The sequence below is a fragment of the Meles meles genome, chromosome 20 (genome assembly GCF_922984935.1).
Source record: "Meles meles chromosome 20, mMelMel3.1 paternal haplotype, whole genome shotgun sequence".
NCBI lineage: Eukaryota > Metazoa > Chordata > Mammalia > Carnivora > Mustelidae > Meles > Meles meles.
Window position 1 is genome coordinate 12,133,801 of NC_060085.1, and position 18,464 is coordinate 12,152,264.

At 56.6% G+C, this 18,464-nt stretch overlaps 1 protein-coding gene across 7 annotated transcripts in view; it reads right to left on the minus strand.

Moving 5' to 3' along the window:
• The window catches only part of BRD4 (bromodomain containing 4), a 93,924-nt gene continuing 75,460 nt past the window's right edge, over positions 1-18,464 (minus strand). For 6 of the 7 annotated variants that reach the window (XM_045990523.1, XM_045990524.1, XM_045990526.1 and 3 more), the window contains 9 exons: positions 17,449-17,559; positions 7,975-8,027; positions 7,491-7,860; positions 6,243-6,830; positions 2,807-3,181; positions 2,547-2,677; positions 2,211-2,416; positions 1,891-2,125; positions 1-1,561 (listed from right to left, as the gene is read on the minus strand). In XM_045990523.1, coding sequence (XP_045846479.1) covers positions 1,493-1,561; positions 1,891-2,125; positions 2,211-2,416; positions 2,547-2,677; positions 2,807-3,181; positions 6,243-6,830; positions 7,491-7,860; positions 7,975-8,027; positions 17,449-17,559 — 2,138 coding nt within the window. In that variant the 3' untranslated portion in view covers positions 1-1,492. The remainder of the gene's footprint in view (positions 1,562-1,890; positions 2,126-2,210; positions 2,417-2,546; positions 2,678-2,806; positions 3,182-6,242; positions 6,831-7,490; positions 7,861-7,974; positions 8,028-17,448; positions 17,560-18,464) is intronic. The other variant, XM_045990521.1, reaches the window with a different exon arrangement.

Genomic DNA, 18,464 nt, shown 5'->3' on the forward strand with positions numbered 1-18,464 from the left:
TTAAAAAAGAGAGATGTGTTTATTCCATGATCAGTACAGACCAAATGCATATTCACCGTATGAAAGTCAAACCAGTCAGTGACTCCAGAGTTTGGCCAACACTGAGGCACCAGCGTCGTGGTGTAGAGTGGGTTCTCATGGCACACGTAACCTCACCAAGGGCTCCAATTATAAAATTAAAAAAAAAGGGGGGGGAGGGGCAGCTGGCTAGTCAGGCTGGGTGGGGAGCCTCTACCTCAGGGGTCTGTGGCTCCCCAGCCCCTGGTGCCTGCTTTGTCCCCTGGCCCTTACTTTCCTGGTAAAAAACAACTCAAACAGATTTGACATTAAAAACAAACGGGGGGGAGGGGAGGGAAAAGAAAACATGGCTTTATAATTAAAAATAGACTAATAAAGTTTGAAACTGAGTAAAATATAGGCAGTTTTTTTTGTGTTTTGTGTTTTGTTTTGTTTTTTTTGTGGGGTTTTTTTTTTTTGAGTTTTTTACACCAGTTTGGTGGAGTCACCAACAAACTTCAAACAAAGATATGCCAACTATGTTCACTACACAGTACAGCCACGGTCACACACTACCCACAGCGCGGTGGCAGCCGCCGCTCAATGAGGAGACGATCACACCATTTCGGAGATAAGCAGTGCCATTGTGTCTGGAGGAGAAGAGAGAATTAAAAATAAAATAGAATTCAACAAAAAATATATATATAGAAAAAAAACAAAAACAAAAACAAAAACAAAAAAACAACCCAGAAACACAGGTGGGAAGGAACTGACTTTGGTTGGTGGCCTCAATCACTGGACGAGGCCGGCCCACACACGCGCGTGTGACAGTCACCTCGCTCCAAATTGCCATGGACACACACACACCTCCACGGCACTATTCCCTTTTGCACAAGCGAACACTTACAGAGAGCGGCTCTCGATTAAAGGCTTGTGGGGGGAGGGGAGGGATGGGGTCTGTTCAAGGCAAAGTCAGTGCCAGCAAGGGGGTAGGCCGGCGCCCTCGCCCGCCTCCAGCTCACTCGGGCCTGCCCTGGCCTCCTGGGAGTGGGCGGTGGTGGCTGGGGTGTGAGGGAAGGACTCCTGGTGGGCAGGACGTCACGAAGTCACGTTCTTGGGGACAGAAAACCAGTCACGGCGGCGGCAGCAACAATGTCCTGTGTATACTGTGTAGACATTTGGCAGAGAGCAGGACCTCTGCCCCGCACGCGAGGACGTGCGGCTGGGGTCTGGCCGGCACTTGCTCGTGGAGAGGCGTGCTCTGAGCTGACGTCCTGTGAGGGGGTGGTGGGTGGCGGGACGTCCGGCTGGCTGTAAGGCAGACAGGCTCTGCGATCCTCAGCTGCCCGTCAGGCCCTGCCCCGGGCATAGCATGCAGGAGGGCCAGGCCCGGAGACACCCCCTTGCCACGGCTACCGCCTCCACTGCCGCCCCTAACACTATGGAGAGTCAACGTTTTGCCAGAAAATCAAAGTCAGAAGTCACCTAGGTGCTCTCAGAAAAGATTTTCTTCAAATATTGACAATAGATCACTCTGGAAATTCATGTCAATGGTAGCTGCCATCTGGAGGGGAGAGGAGGGAGGCAGTGAGACTAGGTGCCCTACCCTTACTTCATCTTCCAAACCCTCCCTCACCCGACCTCCAGTAGTGGTTAGGCCCTCAGGGCCCACACCCAGAAACCTCCCCACACTGGCCTGAGCCTGAGCCACCCGTGAGACCCCGAGGCCAGCCAGCACTGAGTGACTGAGCAGGAGCTCTGTCCTGAGCACCCACCCCGTGAGCGCCCTGCTCACCCCACATGTCAGAGAGTAACTGCCTTAACCCCAACGTTCCCGGTCCCCTTTCCAAGCCCCTCCAAGGGTGGACCCCTACCCAGAGGTCCCCTACTCACAGCTTCCCGGCGCCTTCGCTCCTGCTCCCGCTTTCGGGCCAACTCCCTTTGTTGGTCCAGCATGGACTGGGGCTGGGAGCTCTGGGCCTGGGGGGCTGCGGCGGCGGCCACGGCGGCAGCCTGCTGCTGCTGCTGCTGCTGCTCCTGCCGTTGCTGCTGCTGCTGCTCCTGGCGCCGGCGGGCCTCCTCATGGGCTCGCCGGGCCTGCTCCAGCGCATCCTCATCCTCTCGGCTCCTGAGCAGAGCAGAGCAGAGCTGCCGGTCAGCACGGGGGCAGCGCCAGCCCCAGAGGCCCCAGGCTGCCTGCGACCCCAGCCCACCTCATGCGCTCCTGCCGAAGCCGCTCCTTCTCCTTCTCTGCGTGCTCAGCCTGCGCTTTCAAGGCCTTCTCGCGCTCCTCCTTCTCCCTGGCAGCGCGGCGGAACTGCTCGAAGCTGTCACTCGAGGACTTGGCGGTAGAGGACGGGGTGGTGGGATGCTTCTGCACCAAGCTAGCCCAAGAACCCATGTTCTTGATTTTCAAGTCCTGCCAGACAGAGAAACCAGAGAGTGGGTGAGGGGTCCTGCCGCACCTGGACTCTTCCCGAGAGGCCCAAAGCCTGAGGGCACATCGCCCTCCCTGGTAATGGGAACACTTGTGGACTCACTGTCCCTACCTTTTTGGGTGCAACTGGCGTCTTCGGCTCCTGTTTCTGTTTGTCCTTGTCAGAGGTCCCTGGTGGGGGCGCATTCTGCTCAGGGGGCCGGATCACAGGCCTTCCGACATCCACAGGCTTCATCTCAGGCCCTGGAACATAAACAGCTTGTGGGCCAGGGCCGGGGCCCTTTCCCCCCGGCCCCCAGGCCCAGCAGGGCAGAGTCAACCAGACCACAGAAGGTTTCCATCCAGTGCTGGTCGGGGCCAGAGGGCACTCACGTTGGGGCAGGTGAACGGGCGCCTTGATGCTCTCTGGGTGTTTAGGGGGCTCTGGCCGCAGTGAGGGGCTGAAAGGCTCGCTGCGAATGATGGGTGAGTGGATCTTCTCCTCCTTTACCACGACCAGGGGCTGGGGCTGGACCACAGAGGCTGCACGCAGCTCCTGGGAGGGCACAGGCACAGTGGCCATTGAGGCAGGTGGGTGCCTCTGGCACTGGCCCATACCTGGCCCTTGGAGCTGTGGCCCAGCCCTACCCTTTACCTGCTTTTTAGGCTGAACGTTTTGCTGGGGTGGTGACTGGTGGGTTAGGCTCTGGAACGGTGGCATCTGGGGGGAATGTATCATAAGCGGGGAGGGGGCTTCGCGGAGGTGACCTAGGAGAGGAGACAAGAAGCATGTCAGCAGAACTCGTGTCAATGCCACTGGCCTGGCCCCAGCCAGGTGCCTCCCTAACCTGGGGGAGACCCACACTGCCTGAGCCCCCCAAGCACATCAGGCCCCTAGCTCAGTGTACAGCACAGCTCTGTGGAGCCATGAGTTCAGTCCTGGTGTCTGATGCCCCTGTGTGTCAGAATCATCAGGAATCTCTGAGAAGTGCAGATCCTGATGTAGTTGGTCACAGGTAAGGTCTGGGCCTGAGTACTTTTTAAAAGTTCTCCAGACGGCTCCACGCATAGCCTGGGTTAAATACAAAAGACATCAACAGGGGGGCGCCTGGGTGGCTCAGTGGTTTAAGACTCTGCCTTCGGCTCAGGTCATGATCTCAGGGTCCTGGGATCGAGCCCCGCATCGGGCTCTCTGCTCAGTGGGGAGCCTGTTTCTCCCTCTCTCTGCCTGCCTCTCTGCCTACTTGTGACGTCTCTCTCTGTCAAATAAAATAAAATAAAAAAAAAAAAAAAAAAAAAAAAGACATCAACAGGACACCTGGGTGGCTCAGTCAGTTCAGGATCTGTCTTTGACTCTGGTCATGATCCTAGGGTTCTGGGATCAAGCCCCAAATCAGGCTCCCTGCTCCACAGGAAGCCTGCTTCTCCCTCTCCCTGCTGCTCCCCATCGTGCACACGTGTTCTGACAAATACATAAAATCTTAAAAAAAAAAAAAAAAAAAGGACAGCAGTAACCTTACAAAGATAGCCTGGGCTCCCAACTGTCCATGCATATATGGCTTAACCTGCCTGCATGGATGAATGCTTTGGACCTTGGACTGGATCCCCAGGAGACCTTCCCCACACAACTCAGCCTGCAAGCTGTTCACAAGGGGGATGCCTGGAACTGGCCCGCACCACAGGAGAGCTGGTAGACCAGGTCCTCCGCCTGTGGCTCTTACAGGAATTGGGCCAGCCCACCCATCTTCCTCAAACCATAGGTGGGGGTGGGTGGGAGAGTGGAGATCCAGGCAGCCACAAGGTCCAAGTTAACCTGGCACAAAGCAGCAGCCTGGAAAGCACCATCAAAGCACTTAGGTCTGACACCTCAGCTTCACTGATGAGAAAATAGCCCTAGGCCATAGTCCTTAAGTCCTGCCTTTGACTCTTCTACCTACCCCAGCAATGGAAACACCCTCCTGCTTCAATCCCGGACATGTCTTGGCCAGCTCCAGCATGGGACAAGCCACACTCATCCACAAAACAAAGCCACCTCTCTCTGCAGTGCACTTGCTCCTAGTCCTGCCTTGTGCCGCACAAGGCACAACAACCTGAACAACCTAACCCAAGCTCTGCATACAGGCCCTCCCACTGACCTCCTCCAGGCAGGTGCCAGCTGCTATCTGCCAGCAGAAACAGCAACACCTTTGGCCCTCTCCCCGCCACCCCCTCCCCAAGGCCTGGCACAGACCATAATGCCTTAGGTATGGTGGACCCTCCCTGCTCATCTCTCTAAAGCCAGAACTTGCTTCTAACCCCAGAAAGGCAGAACAGCTGTTCAAGGACAACATGGCGGTGAAGGCCAGTGCACACCTGCAGCTTGGTCCCCAGCCCCATGTGCCTGGTTTCTCCAGCCTTGGTGTTCGGGGCCCCAGTCCAGGCCTAGGGATCTGCAGGCTCACGGTGGTGACACTCTCTTGTCTGGGGTGGCTCCCTCAGCAGTACCTGCTGAGGCCTGACTGGGTGATGGTAGGCAGATGCTTGGATCTATGATTTGTAGGTTATCACCCGCCTATCAGTGGCTTCATCCAACAGCAGCTAGAGGGGAACGCAGTGGCTCAGGGGTAGTGCCTGCAAAGCTGGCCAGGTGCCCAGGGATGCATCTCCTTGGGACTCCAACTTGGCCTTTGGCCCAAAGTCCCCAGCTGTGCTCCAAGCCACAATGGCTCCCTGTGACCCACCCCAAGCTACCACAGGCCACAGGAGCTCGGGGTAGGTGGGCCTGGAGACTCACAGCATAGGTCATCAGAGGGAACTTGTCCCACTGCGAGAACTAGCTCTACTGAAGGCATCTCATCTGCTCATCACCGTCCCCACTATGGAAGCCTGGCCTTCCTTAAGGGTGGAAACAGGCACAGGTGCTGGGACCGGGACCAGCACCAGTCTTTCCCAGGGAGGACAGCCAGCTGTTCTTGGCTCAGGGCGTCCAATAATCCACTTGGCACCTTCTGCTAGGTTTCAGAGCAGTCACAGCCTAAGATCAACAGCCTTGTTGTTCAATTTGCAGGCGGCACCTGCACTTCCTAGCTGGGCTACATGGTCTGCACTGCCAAGTCCAGGGGCCTCAACCCTGACCCTCACATGTCACCACACCATGAGGCACTGACTGGAACAATTCCCTTGCTGAGGCTGGGACAGTTTGGTCACAGACACTTAGGAAATAAGAGCCAAGAAAGGCAAGTGGGTGTGGCCTGATTAACACAGAAAAAGGACAGCCTGGATCAGTGTGGAGACAGGGAGCAGGGAACCGGAAATGGCTGCCAGTTACAACGCAAGCTACCCTTCAGCTTTAGCCCAATTCTCTCCCATGAGGTCCTGACTCCCACCATGTAAGCCTCGGTGATAGCAGAGCACCTGTTCCTACAAGTTTCCAAACAGCCCCCTGCTGCCCAGGCCTGCCCCTAGCTCTGCCTGGACGTCACTCCCCACCCTGTTTGTTAAATTAGCTCTGGCTCACCCTCTGTTCACCTCCTCCAGGAAGTGTGCCCTGACTTCCCCACCTAGCAGGATCACGATGTACTGTAATGCTCCTGTGAGTTCCAAGAGAAGGACAAGTGGGGACCTTGTTCCCAGTCATCAAGCTACGAGTCAAGACAAACCCCAGATAACAATACTATGTGAAGCACCGACAACCCCCTTCAGCCACCTCTGCAACTAACCCAGAGCCTTTAAGGTGGGGCTCTGAATCCACGTCAGCCGAAAGTATGAGCTGACCAGTCTGGCTTCTTAAAGACAAAATTCTGGGCCCAGCACCAGCCTCCCCAGAGCCCAGGGGCAAAAGCCAACTTACCAGTTGAATAGGGGTCCGACTTGTGGTGCCGGGGAGAAGGGTGATGCTGGATGACCTGCTGAGGCTTGGCGGGCTGTGGCGGCGGCGGCTGCTGGCCTGGGGGCGGATGTGGGGGCTGCTGGCCCGGGGGCGGGGGGGGCTGCTGGATGTGGGTAGGGAACTGCATGGGTTGCATGTGCACGGGCCGTGGGGGGGGCTGGTGCTGCTGCTGGGGCGGAGGCTGTGGCTGGGGGGGTGGCGGCGGTGGCTGCTGCTGTAGCTGCTGCTGCACTGAGGGGTGAGGTGGGGGGGGCAGAGGAGGTGGGGGCTGGGACTGCACCTTCACGGAAGGGAGTAGTGGTGTGGGGGGCTGCACCTTCTGCAGCTGCTGCAGGTAGAGCTGCATCTGCATGGAGGTGAGGGGTGGGGCGGGTGGCTCTTCGTCCTCCTGCAATAGCACTTGGGGGGGCTGAGCCATGGGGGGCTGTGGGAGAAGGGGTGGCTGGGCCAGGGCAGGCGACACGGCCGGGGGCCGGGCAGGCTTGGGGGGTAGGGCGGCGGCTCGGTTGCTGGGCCGCGATGGCTGCTGGGGCAGCGCGTTGTGCAAAGCTGGAAGGACAGGATGGCGTGGCGGTGAGGCTCACAGCTTCTGCACCCCGTGACCCCAGCCCAGCATTCCTGCTCCATCGTGACCTCCTGCCGATTTCCCTCCAACTACTCATCTCACTCGGCCCTCTTTTGCTTCCCACAAACTCCAGAATAAGAACAGTTTCCAGAGAGGTCTACAGGATTGGTCTCCTGACCGCTGCCATTCTGCCCTACGCTCTGCACCGGACCTTCCTCCCTTCCCTTCAGCTGCTCCCTATTTTCACGCTTGCCCTTCAGTAGGCCTTCCTTGAATCCCCCAGGGGTGGGTGTGGCTGGGTGTGGGGGTGTGTGTGTGTGTTTCCCAGCATCTCTATCCTCAACCTGGAGCGGGAGTGGTGGCGGGAAGGGGGTGCACACATCTTTTTTTCCATGTCACACAATGCTTGGCCCAGAAGAAACCAGTCAGTATCTTTGGTACTGAGACACTAAATAGCAGAACCTGTGCCTCGGTGGCTCACAGTGTCCTTAACAGCTCAGGGAAGCCACTGACCTCCCCTTGGGAGGCAAGACAACTACAGCCAAGGTGGGGGTTCCACAGGTTGCCCAGAGTGCCTAATCACAGTGAAAGAGCAGGATGGAAGGGGGCCTCCCCACACCTCAACAGGTGTGGCTGCAGCTCACCTGGAGGAGAGACCACCGAGTGCTGGTTGAGATGAGGTGGAGTGCTGTGCTCGGGCGGCTGGGGCAGGTGGGGGGGCAGCTCGGGCTGCGGCAGGTGCAGAATGGGCTGGGTGAAGTGGCCGATGGGGTCGAAGACGCTGCCTGGGAGCTGGGGCTCCAGGACGGGCACCTGGGCGGCGATGAAGGGTGGAGGCGAGGACTTCATCGTGGGAGCTGCCTGCGGCGGCATGGAAGGTGGGGGCGGCGGGGGCGGGGGCTGCTGCTGCTGCTGCGGAGGTGGAGGCGGCGGGGGCTGCTGGGGCGGCGGCGGGGGCTGCTGGGGCACGGGGGCCGGGGCCTGCTGCATCTGCTGATGGTGGTGGTGATGGTGCTGCAGACAGACAGGCTGGTGTCAGGCAGGCAGCACACACCTGGGTACCCTCAGGGCCCACGAGGGCAGGTGGCCACTGCTCACCTGCTGGAGGACACCCCTGAGACCACGTACCTTCTTCTGCTCCCTCCCAGGGTGCCCCTTCTTTTTTGACTTCGGAGCCATCTCTGCAGAGGGAAAGAGAAGGTGGTGAGGCTATGGGGGAGAGGACTGTGAGCTGGCCTTGGAGGCAGAGCAAGGAGAAAACACAGGGTAAGTTCAGGAGGAGGGTCGGTGATGGTGACTGGGTGGGTAGCTGGGTTCTGCCTGGGATGGGAGCCAGTCTCAGGAAAGAGGAAAATGTGTGGGGTGTCACCTACACATTTGCCTGCCGCTTTTCCTAGTGGGGGACATAGTGAAAAGCCTCCCTGTCAATTTCCAGACCACCAGCTGGCTCCATGAAAGGATGACACCCGGATACACTGGGAGCTGAGCTACAGACACCTCCTTCCCCAGCGTCTCCCCCTATTTGCTGGTCAGATGCCACTATGGTGACCCAAGTGTCTGCACCCCAGCCCGCTTTGCTGTGGAACAATCGTGACATTAGAAATCATCACATCCATCTGATGGATTAGCCAAGCGAGACTCAAAGAGAAATTAAGGCACTTGCCCCTGTCACACAGCTACAGAGTAACAGCATGGTAGCCTCCAACTGTACTGCCCTTTACGTGGTCTCCTTCCCATCCTCCCAGGGGAAGCTGAGATGTACAACCGGGGGTGAGAGCACGCAGCGGGACTGACCCACGCCAAGAGGCCTGGCCGCAGAGTGAGCACTGTGGGGAGGGTGGGATGGAAGGAACAGGCTGGTCTCCCAGGAATGACCAGCAGGAAACAGGGAAGGTGCTCACTACCACTGGCCAGCAAAAGGAGGCCACCAACCAGTACCCCCGTCCTCATGGGAGACCAGCCTCCGATAAGTCCCCGTGTTGGGACACAGCCACTACAGGGACCCTCCCTGCCGTGTGTGCCCTGGTCCCTCAGGGGCTGATGGCTGGTTGCTGCCGTCGTGTGGATGCATCCAGGGTGGGTCTGCCCTGCAGAGGATGTGCAGGAGCCAGCAACGCCCACCTCGGCACCCGCTCCACAGATCTGTGCTAACCATCTCTTGCCAGGTGTTCGCCCCTCACCAATACCAGCTGGTGTGCCCAGAGAGGGAGAGGAGAACCAGTCAGTAGTACTCATGGGCTAGGAAATGATGAAGTCACCAACCAGGTGGGAGGTACAACCCATGGTGCCTTTTGAACTCCTGTCACCAAGAGACACCTCATGGCTTTGCCTGGCATTCCCTAAGCTCCTTGCCAGGGCGCCGGCTCTTGCTGGTGTTGGGAGGACACATGCTTTGCTACCTCCACTTGCAGCTGCTTCATGGAGGGCCGGGCTAAGCTTCTGCGAGGTGCACAGCCACAGCGTACAGTGCGCTACCAAAACGGGTGAGAAGGGACCTTGTGCCCTGCGAGAGCTCACCACTCCATGCAAGAGACAAGACAGTGTGACACAGACCTCAAAAGCTACAGACACACGTCCTCATACAAATGGCAGCAACTGAGGACGTCGGGGACATGCGAATCCTATGCCCAGCCTCAAACCTGGACACTGGAGATGCCAGGATACCGGGTTCAGGGCTCTTTTGGTCACAGCAGGAAACCAGGTGAGAGGAACACTCTTGTGGGTGGGACATATAAAATGGGACAGTTTGAGTGACTTGCGGGATTAGGGCCATGGGGCTGGCAGCTGGGGCGTAAAGGAGACACACTGAACTAGAGAGGAGGGAAGCCCAGGACCAAATGGACCCTGTATGCGCTGGGGGAAAGCACGGCATACAGAGGCCACTGAGCTGAAGGGAGCAAGAGGAAGGGGCCGAGAGTCTCTCCAGGATGGGTACCTCTCCCAGCAGATTCCAGTAACATACACGGAAGCTCGAGGCAGGCTGGAACAGCTACTCACACACTGGGCAGGCATTTGGGAGACTGGGTGATCGGAAACTGGAGTAAGAAAGGGGCCAATGGGTAAAGTCTGACCAGGAGAAGACACCGTGTTGTGGGGAGACAGCTGGGGTGGCCTGTCCTCTCATGGCCCCAGGGAAAGCACTGTTTTATCCACCATAAAGGAGGGATGGTGGCTCTGAGCCTTCACTATCTCCCCGCAGCAGGGGAATAGAGAGGCCCACATGAACACTCATCGGGACAAAATGCAGCAGGGTCCCAGCAGCTCCACAGAGCCCTGCCTTGGAACGTGTCCCAGATCCAGGTCTCCATGAGGAAGTGCTGGTGAGAAGGGGGCAGGCAAAGACTGGCAGAACCAGTGGGAGGTGTATAGCAGACCTCTAGGACCAGAGGACACTACAGTGGCCGGCAGTGGGGACCAAGGGGCGCTGGAGCCTGTTTGGGACAGCTGCATCTGGCTCACATGGCCTGAGCCTCCTGTCGGAGTTACTGGTAGGAAGACAAGACAGGAAGTGCACAGCTTCACAACACACCAGCCCCAAGACACCCCACACAAAACTCTCTAGAAAGGGTTACATGAAGATGGCCTCAAGTACTGTGTGATCTTTATTCCATGAAAATCTTGAACTCAACACAAATTTAATCTTTACATAGGATGATAATTGTACAAAGAATTAAAACGTTTTTTTGTAAAATCTGATTAAAACACTGATTCCTCCCGCCGCCCCCCCCCCCCCCTCAAGGGAAGGAGACAGGATTGAGAGTAAGGGCAGGGCAGAGGCACAGGCCACCCACCCCTCCTACAGCAACTCCTCAGGCCCCTGCAGACTGGCTGGTGTGTCAAGGCCCAGTTGGCATGTCCCCCTGCCCGCACACAGGAAGCTGCCAATAAGGAATGGGTACTGCTCTCTCTGCTCTATGACTGGGGCGCTGGGCACAGGTGCCGGCTCAAGTCTAAAGATCAAGTTCTCTGACAGATGGAAACCCCATGAGCAAGGAGGCCAGGATCCACAGACAGAAAGGGCGCAAAGACCCTGCAGGAGAGCTGGCCGTGGCTATAGCTGGTATGCACGAGTGTGGGAAGGGGTGGGGCAGCCCACAGCCCGACACTGTGGGAATCCAGGCTGCCATTTGTTCCAAGACAGCAGAATCTTCCCAGAAAGACAATGCCAACAGCTTCCCAACTGTCCTGTGGGAATCTCCGGGCATGAAGCCCCCTGGCTCCAGCCAGGCCGAGCTGCACTGGAAACACGTCAGGCACAGGCCAAAGGGCAGCTCAAAATAGTCTGTTTGGCAAATGGAGCTTGACTGGAAATCAACTGGCCAGAGGAACTTGCAAACATCACTGCAGGGCCCTGGAGGCTCTGGAGGGGCTGGATCTAGAATACAAAGCCCAGAAGAAGGGTCCCAGGGTTTCTGCACAGGAGGTGGCCAGTGCCCGAGGGCCTGCTGATGGTGAACTACACGTCCTCAAACTTGCTTCCAGCTCCGGAAGGCAGGCTCCAAGATGCCAGGAAATTGCTACAGGTCTTGAAGAAATACACACAAACTATACTTTAAAAAAAAAGTGGGGGGGGGGAGAGCACTCCCTGAAACACAGATGCTGCTCCTTAGGGGACATTTCGTCAGACAGTTTTCTGCTAAAATGCTGGACTCATGACCAAAAAAGGGCCGTTATTTATTTTTAGAGCAAAAAATCCTATTCAGTGCCTCTCAGAGGGCTTGGATGATGCAGCCTGCAGCCACCCCGGCCTGCCCTAGCCCCTCAGGCTGTCATTATTCTAGGGCACTGAAGAATGGGAGGGAGCTTGCACTGGCAACAACCCTCGGAGATGTGCACGGAGCAGGCCCGGGGGCTTGGATGGTCTCACTACAGACTGGTCAAGTGCTCCGGGTTTGAGAGCCCTTTCTTGTCCACTAGCCCAGCACCCCACCCCACTGGGGACAGGAATCATGGACTCAAGGGCTAGGTCAGCTGGCTGTACAGTTGTTTCTCCTCAAGTGCCCCTCGGCAGGGACCCTCCTGAAAGCAGCTCTTGACCACTGCAGCCTGCTTCTGATTACTTGGGAGGGACAGGGAGGCAGCCCAAGAGGTACTTTCCCCTCTGTGACTTTAGGAGAAGAGGCCAAAAAAGCTGGGAAAATGCCCAACAGGCAACAATGGGAACAATGAAAACAGAAGGAAGACTCCAGGGGCCTGGGAGTCAGCTGTAGCTGGTGACAGCCTCCAGCTGATGGAGCCTCACAAGCCACCAGAGAAGGGCGTGCTGAGGGACAGCCCCGTGAGCTTCCAGGCCCAACCAGGCTTGCCCCGAAGGCCCCTGTTCCTCACTGGGGAAAACTCTAGATGTTAAGAGTATTCTTCCTTAGGCTGAATGAGACCTTCCCTGGCCTAATGCCATTTTAAGGTCCAGGAGGAAAGTGGTCAGGATTCAGACAAAGAGGGAGGGATGAAGAGAGAAAACATACTTGTGATGGGGCCTTGCACACGGAGCAGCACCACATGTATGTGTGTGCAGGGGGGATTGTCATCACCCACTGGGAGATGCCACCCACCCAGAAGACCCCCAGACGACCAGGGAGGCTGGGCAGGACAGCCAGGCAGTCTTTACACAGGAGGCCCGGGTGGCCAGCCAAGCAGGCAGCCTTCCCGGAGGCGGGACTAGGCGTGTACTGCTGGACATGACTAATCCACCCCGGGGGAGAGGCCCAGGGCTCTGAGGAATTCCATAACTTGATGGAGTCCTGTCCCTTTCACAGAAGAAAATGGACTTAAGCTATAGCTTGCTGGGAAGGAATCTGGAACTGAAGACCGTTTTATTAAGAGTCCGTGTCCAATGATTAGGCAGGACCTACATAGAGGGAGAGAGAAACCAGTGTGAGAGAAATGGTGTGGAATGTACCATTCAAGTCACAAGAACAGAAGAACCACAGACCGAGCCAGCCTCCTGTGCCCTGCTGGCTGACAGGGCACGAGAGAACAGCGCTGGAGCCTAGGAGCCCTGCCCCCTGCCTGGCCAGCCACAGGTGGCAACAGACCCACCTTCCTTTTACAACGGGCACAGTTCCGGCATATGTCTCCAAAACCACCCAGGGCCCTGTTTATGCTTCTATACAGAATAGCTGCTTCCAGTAACAAGTTCCATGTGCACCCTGAGCGCAGGCTGGCATTTCCTTTCCTAAAGGTCTTTCAATGTGAAAGGTGCCCTTGCCTGCCCTAATTTATCACTCCTGAAGACCAGCCAGGTGTGCCACACCCATCAGGCACCCCTGACTCTACGCCTATTCCCAGTGGATCTACTTTTCTGCACAGTGTCCACCTCATGCAGGTGATGCCAGTCCTTCCTCAGGGCCTACACAGAGGTAAGAAAATCCTCCAGAAAGGGGCTTTGGAGTACAGGACCTCCAGCAAACAGCCTCATTTCTGCATTCCTACAAACCCCAAGAAACCACCATCACCACAAAAAAACACAAAAAACCACCAAAACAACCCCTCCAAAACAAAAACAACACACTCAAATTATAAAAAGAGTAAGCCATTATACACACTGTGTATAACTGGGGAATTATCACCGGGGAAAAAAATAAAATGAAGACAGGCCGAGGAGCAAAGCTGTCCTCCTTTTCCCAGGGCATCGAGTGTGTTTCCCCTTGGCCGGGAGGGGCGTGGGGCCAGTTCCCACCCACACAGCAGAGCGGATGCCTCTATTAGAGCCACGGATGCAACCAACACTGCACTCCCATGGTCTTCAAGTGTGTGCGTGGGAAAAACCCACCCACCGGCCAGCCTACCATTCAGGGCACATTCCACAAGGCTCACCCTTGCCCACGAAGCCCCAGAGTCCCTCCAGCTGTGACCCCTGCATGTGGGTGTATGAGGGGTCACCTGACAGTACAGGCAGACCAGCTATAGTCCCAACCTCCAGGTCTCCTCCTATCTCCACTCCACCCCCACCCCTACCAGGGGCCTCTCCCTTTTCCCAAGAGTAAGTGTCACACCCTTGGAGCAGGCAGCAGCAGGCCCCAAGATGGGACTGGGACCCAGTCCCTCAAAGACCCCAGGGGCCGGAAGCTGAGGCTGGTTGTCTGGGAAGAACGCCCCATGGCCTCTGCCTGCACTTTCCGGCTCAAATCTTTCCAAAACATCAAGCATTCCTTTTTCCCCTGGAGCTATTAAGAAACACCCACATGCTCCAATCCTGGGAAAAGGAAACAAGGAGACTAAAATAGCTGGAGTGTGCTCCCACTGAAACTAGAAGACCAGGCCCAAATCTAAGAGCAATGCCCATACCTCCCCGAACCTGTCCCAGTCCAGGTAGCTGGGGTAGGAGGGTGTGCTCCTAAGAGGGACATGAGCTGTGTCCACCCTGCCCAGAAGACCTGTGGATGGCACGTGGAAAGAGTCCATCATAAGCAATGTGATGGAGTGGAAGGCTGGACAAAGAGTCCGAGGACATCCCTCTTGGCCCCACGAGCCAGGCAGACATGATCCCAGCATGGGTGACATGCGGGAGGCCACAGCTCTGTCCACAGCCCACCTGGGATGGCCATGAAAAAGTGGCATTTGTATCCCCCATCCTACCCAAGTACTAAACCCTGAAACAGACTCAGTCATCAGCCAGAACTGAAGCTCAACAAAAGACCACAACCCAAGCAATAGCTGGGTTCGGATGACGTGCCAGGACTGGCCAATAGCGTGCTTCTGGGCATGTGGGCAGGCAGGACAGGATACATGGTGGCCTAGGAATGCAGTTAGAAGTCCAACCCACCTCCCCATCCCCCAATCCCCAACTGTGGGGGCATCACCTCCCTGAACTATAGCTTGGCCGCACAGACCAGGCCCGTGGCCTGGGGAGCCCACAGCATATGAAAAGAGGCCAGGAAGGGTCTATGCAACCCCCTATCCCCATCAAGCCCCAATTTCATGCCTCTGTTTGGTTTCTTTTGGTGATTCATGTCTCTGGGCCCTGTCAGCAGAAATGACCCTTACTACAAGTGACAAAAATAGGCTCTTTCAGGAATTTCGGCTCCGGTCCAAATGGAAACACAAGAACGAGGGGGGCAAAACAATTAAGTCCCAAAAGACCAAAGGAAATACCTTCAGTGCCCCCCACCCTGCTCTATGCCCACTAACTGGTCACAGAAATCAGGGCTGCCTAGCTCCAGGGACCTAGCTCAAGCAGCTGCTGGAGGAGCTGCCCTAGAACTGAGTGCGGTTTCCTGTGTGGGGTGGGGTGGGGGATGGTTGCATTCAGTGGTGCAGGGGTACAAGCTCCCACTTTGGGGCTGACAATGTCTGAGCCCCAGGGCATAAGCACAGGGTAGAAGCGCTCAGGTGACCTACACCAAAGTTCTCCAGGGCACACAGATGGAAAAGGAAAAGCCAGGCCCTTGAAGACAAATGGGGGCCTCCCAAGATGCAAGGTGGGGAGGGTGCCTGGAAAGAGGGATGAGCCAGAAGCAACGGAGCAAGCCACTGGGGCCAAATCACTGGAGCCTGGGAGCCTAAGGCTGGCGGCTCGGAGACTGTAAATCTCACCCTCCTTCCCGCCCAGACAGCTGTTCCCAGGACTCTCAGATTACTTGTTGCACAATCTTTCCATTTCTTTCAAAGGGGGGACAAAAAGGGAAAAATAATCTCAGCAGTCCAGAGCTACTGAAGATGCCGTCACAGCCATCCCACAGCACAAGGCAGGAGGTGGGTGCAGGGCACTTAGGAGCCCGGGGGGAACTCCCTCCTCAAGCCAACATGACCCCAAAGAAGAGCTTGGGGATCAGGAACAACGGCCAAAGTCACAGACTTGCCATCAGGACCTGATGGTTGGGTGCCACCATGGGGCCGAAACAGTCTGCCCTGGGCCAAACCGCACTGTTTTTAACATTCAAGTCCCCTGCCAATTCCAACCTTTGGGGTTTTCTTTTGGCCACACAGATCCTTAGGAGAAAACGCTATGAAACCCCTAGTAGGAGCAGCCTGCTAGGGACCGCAGGAGGTGCAAAAGCCCAGGGCAATGGCAAACCTGAGGCATGGCTGGCACTGAAAGTGAGAAGTCAGTGGCCATCAGGAATGCTAATTGGGCCCAAGAATATGGCCATTCATTCTACTGAGGGCAGTGGGCCCTGGCTTGGGGCCAGCCCTTCTTGGCAGGCATGGGCTGTGGTGCCCCCTGCTGGTTGACAGATTAAAAAGCCATGGTTGGGGGGTTGGTGGCTAGGAAGAAAAGGACAAAGGATGGAGACAGGAGGCCGCAAACTGCCCACAGCTGACTCTGCATACAACAGAGCTCGATAAATACAGAATATAACTTACTGAGTCTCAGCTGAACCCCTTGGAAATGAGGTAGTCTACAGAATTTGGAGTCCTGGAGAAGCCCCTAGCCTACCCCAACGCAGCCCTCCAACCCACTAGGGAAGTTTGGTACCCTTTACCATAAAAGTGACAAGGAAGAATGAGAAGGCCCAGAAGCCCTCCCATCCTCCACTTCCCTGAATGGGGGCAGGGTGAGCAATCCTCACACTTCCTTGGCATGATCAGATCACGTTATTTTCATGAACTGTTTAAGTAGGGCTTACTGTTTATCTCCAGTAAGAATACAATGCCAGAGAGGGAGCAGATCTATGAAAGAAAACACCAGGGGTCTTTGTTGCCCAAACACATTTCCCACTGTGGATACTCATACTACAACCTGCCTGGAGGGGCGCGCCTAAGGCCTCAGAGCTGGCTCTCCAGTGGTCTGCAGACTGTCTGCTCAGCAGATGGAGTAGACCTGCCCAGGGGCAACCGTGCTCACCCAGGCACACGTGGCCAGCTCCACCTCACAACACAGGCTGGGCGCCAAGCTTCTTCTCTAGCCTCTCCTCCGGGCCAGTGTGAGCAACTGCCTGCTCCCCAAGAATAATCAGGAAAGTACACATCTGGAGGAAAAGCTCCTCTTCCTACCACCATACAGCTCTCAGCATCTCTGCCTGCCCTTACTCGTTCCCACCCACCACACGGAAGCTGCTGCTCAGGCTTGGGGTCGGGGTGGGGGTGGTGGGTGGGTGGGTGGGTGGGTGGGGGTGTGTGTGGCGCTCTGCTCGGGTATCGGGGGCACACGTGCAGGCCCATGAAACAGGGAGAGAGGAACCGTTAGAGGTTGCAAGACACGCTGGTCCAAGTGCATGCACAGTAAGCAGCAGCCAGTGCAGCTGTGAGCACCCTCTGGGGAGAAAGGCAATGCCCTGAGCCCGGGTGACAGCAGAGCCGACAGCAGACTGCGCCACACCTGCAAAAGCACATCACCTGAAATAGCCATGCTGCATGCTAATGAGACATCGGGAAGACCGTAAGACTGAGCAGGGTCCTACTAAGGTCAATGCCACCACCTGGGCCCCAATACCCAAAGTACTCACCAGCAAGCCCCCAAGCCCCCCAGGACTGTGCAGTGTCAATACCTACAGCAACTCCTCCCCAGGGTGCAGGGTCACCCACTGCCCCAGGGAGAGGGTCACGATGGCGGCCCAGAAAGTTCTTAGGACCACCATCTCTGGTCTCTAGCAGCCTGAACACATTACTAAGCCTGACACAGGCAGGAATGCAACGAGTCAAGAAGGAAGTACACCTAACCTGTTTCGGAGTCTTCGCTGTCAGAGGAGCTGGACTCGCTGGTGCTCTCTGACTCCGAGGACGAGAAGCCCTTCATCTTGGAGGAGCCAGCAATCACATCAACTTTCTCAGCTGTAATAAAGCAACAGGGACTGAGTCAGGCAGGGCCCTGATCTAGGAGGCTGCCGTTGGCCACAGACACACCGCAAAAGCCTGCCAAGAAGGGCCAGCAGTGAGTTGGTGGCTTGTGAGCCAGAGGGGGCTGCTACCAGTCCCGTATCTCCCCACAGTAAACTGCTAGCCTACTGCACGTCAGCCAAAACTTGGAGCGACCCCACAGAATACCTTGTGCTGGGTTCCTCAGAGAGTCCAAAAAAGACAGGAGAGGATTCCCTAACATGAGCAACTGTTGGGGCTCCCTTGGCTACTTCTCAGGCAGTGGGTGAAGGCGACCCAAAGGAGACATGACAGCAAGGACAAACTAAGACATGAAAGAGCCCCAGGAGTCCCCAGCACCTCGGCATGTAAACCAAGGGCAGAAGGTCATTGCGCAGCACCCCATGGAGGGTCACGAGAACCCCAGGAAGCAGTCCAGGCTGAGAGAGGCTGTGCATCATCACATTCTGATGTGGATCTTAAGTCCTGCTGGTCTCAAGACAAAAACTGTGAGCTAAGACAAGGCATTTCTAATAGGAAAGAGCTGCCTGGGAGATTGTTGTGGAGGGGACAGCAGGCAGGACAATGTGGACCTACACCATCCTTCCTCCTGACCTCCTCCCCCACCCCCACGCCTACTGCAAAGAGGCGGGAGCAGGGAGGGGTGGATAGCATTGGGGGAGGCTCAGCAGCAAGAGTAAGAGCAGTGCTGCTCCGGGAAGGGGCTGCTGAGGTGCATGGGCGGGGGGAGGTGGAGACCCAGGTCGGTACCAGTCAGGAGGCCAAGAACAGCACCCACAGCCCAGGGTCCAAGGGCAATGTCACCACCCCTCAGAGATTTCTTTGCTGAGAACACAGCTTTTATAATTGGAAAAACAGCC